The sequence below is a fragment of the Vombatus ursinus genome, unplaced genomic scaffold (genome assembly GCF_900497805.2).
Source record: "Vombatus ursinus unplaced genomic scaffold, bare-nosed wombat genome assembly UNPS02009918.1, whole genome shotgun sequence".
In the NCBI taxonomy this organism is placed as follows: Eukaryota; Metazoa; Chordata; class Mammalia; order Diprotodontia; family Vombatidae; genus Vombatus; species Vombatus ursinus.
Genome location: NW_020949696.1, coordinates 4,480,726 through 4,490,017, shown reverse-complemented (window position 1 = coordinate 4,490,017; position 9,292 = coordinate 4,480,726). Strand labels below are relative to the sequence as shown.

General features: G+C 41.8%; 1 protein-coding gene across 1 annotated transcript in view; it reads left to right on the top strand.

The window, feature by feature from the left end:
- Positions 1-871: 871 nt before the first annotated feature.
- Positions 872-9,292, top strand: part of AP3D1 (adaptor related protein complex 3 subunit delta 1) — a 132,431-nt gene continuing 124,010 nt past the window's right edge. The window contains exon 1 of the mRNA XM_027853140.1: positions 872-990. Coding sequence (XP_027708941.1) covers positions 895-990 — 96 coding nt within the window. The 5' untranslated portion in view covers positions 872-894. The remainder of the gene's footprint in view (positions 991-9,292) is intronic.

Sequence of the window (9,292 nt, the reverse complement as noted above, 5' to 3'; positions counted from 1 at the left end):
CCATGTTAACTGAATGAAGAAGGGAATGAATGATCCAAAGGAAAGGAAAGCATCGGTTATTCCGGTAGCTCGTGCCAGGCTGATGGGCAGCAAGGGAGCCAGCTGGGCCTATAGGGGCTTGGCCTTCCAAGGTACGCGTGTCAACGCCCCCAGACTTTTTTACGTTTGCCCCCCAGCTGTCACTCAAAGAGGGGCGGGCCCACGGTGGGGGGGAAAGGAGTCTGGAAGAGGCATGGCCATTATTTCTAAGTTACCAATGAGACAAATTTTGGAGCCTGAGTGGGTGGGGCTACGCGCAATGGGGCGGGGCCCGTGGAGGAGAATCCAAGGAGGGGCCTGAGTTTGTCAGAGGGTGGAGGAAAGGGCTCTCAGCGCAGGGAGGAGGAGCCAAGGACGTTCTGATTGGGCGGCCCAGGGGTCGCTAAGGAAACGTGGCGCGCGGCCGCTAGGGGTGGGGGAAGCCGGATTCGGCGTCCTTGGGAACCAGGCGGGTCCAGTCTCCAGGAGAGGCGGGGCCAGGGGAGTGGGCGGGGCCTACGGGAAGCGAAGGGAGGAGGAGGGAGCGGCGAGAGCTGTCAGCTGACCGCGCCGCCATTTTGTCCGCCATTTGCAATCTGACTGGAGCGGGAGCACTGAGGGAAGAAGCAAGCAGGCAGCAAGCCGGCGCCGGTCCCGCCGGTCCCGCTGCCGCCGACCGCCCCGTGCCGCCTCCGCCTGGGATGTGACAGCCTCTGGTCCGGCCCCCTGCCCTTCCTCCCTCCCTCCCTCGCTTCGGAGCGCCCCCGGCGGCAGGCCCAGGCCGGCGACCCCCGCCCGTCAGCCCGCTCCCCACGCCCCGGCGCCCCGAGCCCCAGCCCCGGTCCGGCTCCGGCCGCCGCCGCTGCCGCCGCCGCGATGGCGCTGAAGATGGTGAAGGGCAGCATCGACCGCATGTTCGACAAGAACCTGCAGGACCTCGTCCGCGGCATCCGGAACCACAAGGAGGACGAGGTGAGCCCAGCCCCGCGAGCCTGGCCGGGAGGCCCGGGGCCAGGGGCTGCCCCCACGCCCCCAGTGGAACGGCCACGTCGGCTCCTGTCTGGCCGCCGCCTCCCTTCCTCCCGCGGCGCTCCGGCCGGCCTCCGCCTCCGTCGCGGGGCTCCTTCCTCATCCCCCCGCCCCATTCAAGGGCCTTCTGAAACCGGGTGTGTGTATGTGTGTGTGTTGGGGGGGGGGGTCACCCCGGGTGCTCTGTTTGGGGATCTCCGATCTCTCCCATTGTATAATTCAGGGCTCAGAATCTCTGATCTGTGCAGTTAGTGCAACGTGCATTTATTGAGCGCCTGCTGTGTGCAGGGCGCTGCTCAGAAGTGTGTTCAGGGCTGTGAAATCCTTCGCGGCCCCTCTCTGCCCCTCCGAACCCCACCCGTCCTTCCCCGCAACGCCCTGAGGTTTTGGATGGTTTCATTTCTACTCCCAGGTCTGGGGAGAGAATCTAGGCGAGTGCTCAGCTGAGCCTCATTTGGGGTGGGAGGACACGGGGAGTTTTTGGGAAGCCCTCCTGCTCTGCCGCCCGGTCTAGTGACCCTTTCTGTGAGCGCTTTCCCGTCCGTCTGGATGCGGGAGTTGTCCGTCGCTGGAGAGTTATCCCGGCTAATTAAATCAAAGTTGAAATAAGGAAGAAGACAGGTCTTGGCGCAGTAGGGCCTCGGGAATGGAAAAGTGGACATCAAAGAAGCCGAATAGGGTATTGGGAGGAGAAGTGTGCATGTCACTTGGGCCGTCCCTAAACTGTGCCCAAGAAGAGCTGCATTTTAAAAGTGGCTTGCACAGTTAGGGGCTCAGTAAACATCCATGGAATGAATGAAAAAAAAAATGGCAACCCTAAGTTTCATTGAATGTACACACGTCATGCATTTCTACCTTTTAAATTATTCCTGAATTGTGCTTAAAAGGCAAAACAGTTTTCTGTTCTCTGGATTGAACGTCTCGACTTTATAGTCTTACAGGGCTGTTGTTTAATACTTCAGAAGACTCAGATATTATCATTTCATTTTGTTTGCCTCTCTTGTTTGATTCTCATTTATGAGACAGTTACAAGCCCCTGTTACAAATGTTGAGAAACTGTTAGAATCCTGCTGTTGTGGTTTCGGGGAAAGGAACTAAGGATTGTTTTCAGTGGAGTTATTGTTTCTCAAGCACTGTTGTCTGAAATCCTACCACATTCTAAAAAAGCTCACTGTTGACTACGGTTCATTTTCCTCTTCTTCCCCCAGACTGAGTGAAGAAAAAGACTAGTAAGGAGTAGTCTATATCTGCAATAGTTTACAAGATGTGATTTGCTTTTTATGATACCTGCCTACCCTAAGGCTTCTTAGGGAGGGAAAAATAAGTAACAGGTATTTAATTTTTTTTAGGAATTATTGTTACATGTATAATATTGACAGATGGAAATTCCCTTGGGATATGCCACTTTGTTTCCATTTATGCTTGCTTTTTCATATTTTGATGTGTTTTAGAGAAAAATGGACTGAACTCAAACAAAATTGTTTTTTTTTTTTTTGCAGCTTGGGTAAAGTCTACATTTTAAATCAATGGATGCATTATTTGTTAAGGGATCAGCTACATGATGTACTTTAAAAGCACACTATCTTCTAAGTTTGACTGAATTGAAAGTATGTAGTGGGAACATCCCTCCAGAACCCCTTAGGTGCAGCTTACCTAATCTGCTTGCCAGTGCGCTCCATTGTAGATTCCTGACACCCGTTAGTTGATTGCAGGAAACAAGGCCAGCGTCAAACATAGTTTGAGAGTCCTTCCGGAGACAGACCTGTTGAGTCCAGATTGAGCAGAGATCATCATAGCCTCTTGAAGGCTAGAGTGGGAGAGACAGGTAGTTGAGGACAGAGGGGAGACTGCTTCACATAGGATAGGATGTAGCTGAACTGGGGGCTGGGGTGCATAGGGGGAAAATCCTGATGGAGCACAGAGCAAGCAGTAAGTGCCATTATCTAGTTGCTGCTCTTGATACCTGTCGCTGCAGTTGCAGCAGTAAGGACTTCCATGAACTCCTATTTGTTTTATCTAACATTGGCAAAGGGAGTGCTTTAACACTGTTCCATCCTATACTCCTCCAGCTTCTAAAGCAGTGAAAGAGCAGGACACTTGGAGTAGTACTGGCAGCATGGATTCAGATCACTGGAGGATATCTTTGGGATCATTTTGTTCAAGTCAGACATCTTAGTCTCCTTCCTGCTTATACGTCAATTAAAGCTATGGTTTTGGGATAGCTATTCTGTCTCATAAGTCTTTTCTTCAAGATAAACACTCAGAGTTCCAGTAAATATGAAAATTGCTGAGTTTCACAGATTCTTGAGTTGTTGTTATTAATCCCCCAGCATTAATCTGTGTACTTTTTGAGTTTTTCTAGCTGTGTTTGTATTTTTTAATTAAGGTAACAAAAAAGTAATGATTCCTCAGTCAAGAAATGCATATTCTGGTATTTGTGACTTAATCATTACCCTTCCAGACTTAATAGTGGCATCATGTAATGGAGATTTTTTCCCAAGCAAACTTAATAGACAGTTAGGGACAGTGAAATTGTGAGTTGGGGTGCAGGACTGAGTAAAAAGGTAAAGCATACTTAATCATTAAGTGACAGACATGACTTTGGGTGCCTCAAGAACATCAGGAAAAATATCTTTTTCTCCAGAATTTTTTACTTTTTTACTGAAAAATATTGTTTGGAAACATTATTTTCTACTTTGAAATGTCTGAACTATTTAGGTTTTGGTATTAATGAGGTCAGTGTTGTAGGTTGAGTTTTTATATGAGAAGATACAGCTTTGCATGGGGAAAAGCTCTTGTTGAAAGCCAACTCTCAATGAAGAGAGGACAAGAAAATGTGGCAAGCTCAATGTGAGCCTAGGTTTTTAATTCCAGAAATGTTTATTGAAAGACTGTTCTGTTCAAGACCTTGGACCCCTCCATAAACAAGATAAGAAACATAACTTGAAACATATGTGATAGTTAAGTGTTATCATTTTTTTTTTAAGCTGGAGGAGAGTACATTATCTTTGAACATTTGTGACAGTTTGTTTAACCTTTGAAAGAGGCTTAGGCTGAGTGACTCAAGCTAGTTTTGGCCATTTTTGCTTATAACCTAAAATTCGTTTAGTGGATAGAGTGCTAGACCTGAAGTCAGGAAGAGCTGAACTCATGTCCTGCCTCAGACACCAGCTATGTGACCCTGAGCATGTCACTAAACTTGTCTGTTTCAGTTTACTTATCTCTGAAATGGGGACTAGTCAGAACACTTACCTCCCAGGGTTATTGGAAGGATAAAAATGAGGAGGTGGTATTTGTAAAGCACTTTGCAAATCTTACAGCACTGTATAAAATGCTAGCTATTAATATTATTTTTTTAATCATTTTTTGGGGGGGGCTAAGCAGTGGGGTTAAGTGACTTGCCCAGGGTCACACAGTAAGTGTTATGTGTCTGAGGCCAGATTTGAACTCAGGTCCTCCTGAATCCAGGGCCGGTGCTCTATCCACTGCACCACCTAACTGCCCCCTAGCTGTTAATATTATTGAAAAAGTAACTTATGGAAAGACTGGTGCTGATCCATACATTCTCTCCATTGAGTGTGAATGCTTATTATTTTGTTTGGACATAATGACAGAATCTCAGTTGGAAGATAAGGTGTAGCCCAGGATGTACCTGAACAAACCATACAACATACTTCGACGAGTGGTCTTGTAGGTTTGCTCAATGACCTTTAGTCAGGTTGGCCATTTCACTTTTGGGTAGCTTTGTTAGGAATGTTTTCTTTTCCTTTGTCCTAAATATTCCTTTCTACACCTACCTCTCATTGCTCCTGGCCCTTGTCTTTGGGGCAAAGCAGAGCAAGTTGAATTTATGATAGCCCTTCAAATAAATACCTGAAGACAGCTGTTCTGTTCATCATAAATCTGATTTTCTTCAAGCTAAACACTCCCAGTACCAGGAACTGTGAGAATTGTTGAGTTTCACAGAATCTTGAGTTGTTGTGTTACTAAAGAACCACCTCCCACCCCAACCCTTTAAGTTCTGTACGTTTGGAGTTTTTTCTAGCCATGTTGATACTTTTGAATTAATACAATGAAAAGAATAAAGAAGAGACTTCCTATCTTAGTTTTGGCTCAACCACTTAGTAGGTATGATTTTGGGCAAGTTATTCAACCTCTCTAATACTTTCTTTCTTCTGTCTTAATGAACTTCCAAAATTCCTCTTGAATGGCCAGTGCTTTGTTTTAAATAGAGTTTTATTCATATTTTGTTTTTAGGTCACCTTGATTTCCCTTCCCACTCCTAAAGAGCCATCCTTTTAAACAAAGAATCCCACTAGGCCAGTGACAATTGTAGACTTTAGAAGTTACATATGTGGTGTAAAAAAAAAAAGCAAATATATTTTCCCTAAAGGTTGTATAAAGAAGCAAACAATATAAAAACCATTGCATTCCTTTTCATTTTCTAGAAAAAAGGGCGTGAAAACTATTTATGTCTTGGCAGCTGCTTGTTGTGTGCTAAAAACTGGCTGTTTGATTCCAGTATTCTTATCTTTAGCTTTAATTACTCTTCTGAGTTGAGGTTCTGTTATCTGTCATTGAAGGTACATTTTAAGTTCAGTTTTTGTGAAAATGTCGATTCACAGCTGGGCTCTTAAATTGCAGGAGATCCATGTGATTATTTTTTAAAATAAGTTTTTATTGATTTATTTTTTTTACCATCACTGTAGTTCCTCCCAGTATCATTCCCAGTGTCACTCTTCCCCTCGCAGAAAACCATCTCATATAATAAATAGTATTTTTTTAAAGCCAGAAAAAAGAGGAAAAAAATCAGCATAACTTTTCAGTGCATCCAAAAGTCTGAAAAATATGTTCAATGTACAACTCTTGTGGACCTCCCACCTTTGCAAAGGGAAGAGATGGGAGTTTCTTATCATATCTCTTCTGAGCCATACTTATTCATTATAATTTTGCAACATTCACTTTTGATTTTTTTGTGTGCTGGCTCTTTCCATTTACATTGTTGTAGTCATTGTGTACGTTGGGTCTCTTTTTCTTTTTTTTTTTTTGGCTTTTTTTTTTTTTACTAAACTCTGCATCAGATCATATAGATTTTTCTATACTTCTCTGTGTTTGTCACATTTATCATTTCTTATTTCACAGTGATATTCCATGTTCCACAGTTTGTTTAGCCATTCCTCAATTGATGGACAGTACTGGTAGAAATATTTTGATGAATCTGAGTGCTTTCTTATCAGTTGCTTCCTTGTGGTATGAGCTTAGTAATGGAATTTCTGAGTCAAAGGATATGGATGTTTTAGTCTCTTTATTTGCATAATTCCAAATTGCTTTCCAAAATGGTTCAACCAATTTGCAACTCCACCAACAATACCCACAACTCCTTCAACATTGACTATTTCCATCTTTTGTGGTCTTCGCAAATTTGTAGGGTGTGAGATGAAACCTCAGAAGAGTTTTGATTTGCATCTCCTTTTAGCAATTTGGAGTATTTTTTCCTGTAGATTGTTAATAGTTTGCAATTCTTTTTTTGAGAACTGTTTATTCATATCCTTTGACCAATTATTTATTGGGGAGTAGCTCATTTGATAATTAAAATAATTATCAATATACTTTCTTTTTATGTAACAGACATAATAATTACATAATAACACATAATTACATAATAATACATAACAGTAATAATAATTGACAGTTGCATTTGACCAGAGTTTTGTTGCATTGTTGTGTCTAACTTTGAATCTTTATGTCAGCTTTAAACAGTAGAACAGTTTTGTTGAGTTTTTTTAATTGTATTCATTCAATAGACATTAAGTGCCTACTGTGTGCAAGCTGTGATAGAATTGTAGGAGATACAAAATGTGCTTGCCTTCATGGATATTAGATACCAACACAGATAACTATAATATGTAATATTATATGATAAGTGCCTAAGAGAAGTGTTGAACAAATGCTATCTGAGATCTACGTTACCCACATATATATTGATACTCCCTGAACTCCCAACCTTCCAGTTTCTCAACTTACTCATTTCCTGAGGCCTGCTCCTCCACCTCACCTCATTTATGCACAGTGATGATTATATCCATAGTCTTGATACCATCCACAAAAACAGCACTTCCATATAAATGAACTATGAAATGCCTTTATCTTATCACAGTCTGTTGTCATTCCACTTTTCCTTTTGCCTTGCAACCCCAAACCCTGTTCATTATCCTCACCATGATCCTCCAATCCCTCATCCTCTTAGGTTTTTGTTTTTGTTTTTGCTTTTGGTGAGACAGTCGGGCGTTAAGTGACTTCTGATCCATAAACACTAAGTTTCTTGCCAATCAGAAACAGGAGAATAGTTTTATTGTGCTCAGCCACATTTTCTCATGTAGTGAGTCTTATCTCAAAGTTCTGGGGCTTCATAGATGCTAGTAGAAGCACTGTTGGGTATAGCAGCTCTGAAGGGACCTTCAGCATAGAGATAATTTCCTCAAGAATTGAAGATCTCTCTTGACTACATCTTCAGAAAAGATATGTTGGTAAGGCTTTGGCCAGGACTTAATTAAATGGGCTCAGAGAATAGAGACTGAAAGAGCTGCTGACACCAAGAGAATGTATCAGTTTTGCTGCAAGCACTACTTTGATTGATTTATTTAGACTCATTCATTCTTTAAATTATAACTGTACATTTATACATATTTTATACATTTTAATTGTAACTTGAATTATAATTTTTGTTTTCAGAGTGATCCTAGGCCTCAAAACTCTGACAGACTAAAAAAAGTCAGACAAGTGCTAAATTAGGGGGGAAGAACGACATAAAACTCATTAACGATTCAAAAACTGGAATCATTAGTACAAGGACTAAAGGTAAACAGCTGTCACTACTAATTTTTTTAAACTCATCTATCTAAAACTAATGTTTAATTGATAAGGCAATTATTAGGAAACTGTAGTAGAAAGAAGGATTGGCACCACTTTTGTTTCTAATGGGCTTGATGAAGCTGACCATATGTCCAAGATAAGACTGATTTAAAACAAAATTTTAATGAAAAGTTTTACAGTTATCCCTGTGAAATGTAAGAAAATGTTTTCAGATAAAGGTTATTTAGCAAAAAAGTGAATAACTTAAGTTTTGTGGAAAAGTCCACATTACTTTAAAAAAATGTATAGAATCGTTGCCAGGTTAAAAACCAGGAATGTCAAATGACGATCAGCTCTTGTTTTCCTCATAAGGCAGTTTGAGGACTATTGAAGACAATTTGTTTTAGTAAAAGAATCTGTATTTGATGTAAGTCCCCCAATTAATCACTGCACTCATCAAGGTCCTATCTTGGGTTCTGTGAGGGATATAAAGATGAAGAAGACACAGCCCCTGTCCTCATGGAATTTATGGAACACTCGATGGGACGTATAAACAACCTGGTGGGAATATTAGGCTGTATAAAAGCTACAAAATGTTGGCGTACAAAAGAGGGACAGGAGTCACTTCTGGCTGAAGAGATCAGGAAAGACCAGTGGCATTTAAATTAGTTCTTGAAAAATGGATAGGATTTCATTGCAGACAAGAGAGCATTCCAGGCCTGGTGAATGGTGTTAACTGAAATCATGGAGACTGGAAAAAAAAAATGGCATGTATTTAGGGAATAGTGGTTTGGCTATAGTGTAGGACAATGATGTTGAACTCAAATAGAAGCGGGGATCACTGAACTGTACATAAGGATCCTTGCAGGCCTCATGTTGACTTAATTTTAAAATGTAATATTATCTATGTTTTTTGTATCTTTATTTGTTAAATATTTCCTAGTTATTTTTTTAATCTGGTTATGATTTCTGTCGGGAGTGTTTTTAGGCTGCTCGAGGGCCTCCGGGTTTGTTTAACATCTCTGTCATAGACCGTATTAAGAGGAATAGTATGAGGTAAAGATGGAAAGGGAGTTTGAAGCCACATTTTAGAAGATTTTTAAGGCCGGGCTGAAGAGTTTGTACTTTGTCCAAAGGCGGTGGATGACCACTGAAATTTTTGATCTTGGGAGTGATGGGATTAGACTTGAGGTAGGAGTAATGCTAAGTCAGTGGGGGAGAAGTATAACTCCAATGAAGTATGAGAAGGGATGGAATGTTATCTCTGCCCCTCATCTAATTTCTGTTGTGAATTTCCCATGTGTGCACTCATTTCCCTTCAGCAGAAAAAGTGCTTTGTTAGTTTAAGTTGCAGAATTTTATCTAGCATCAGGTGGACAATTGATGGAAAAAC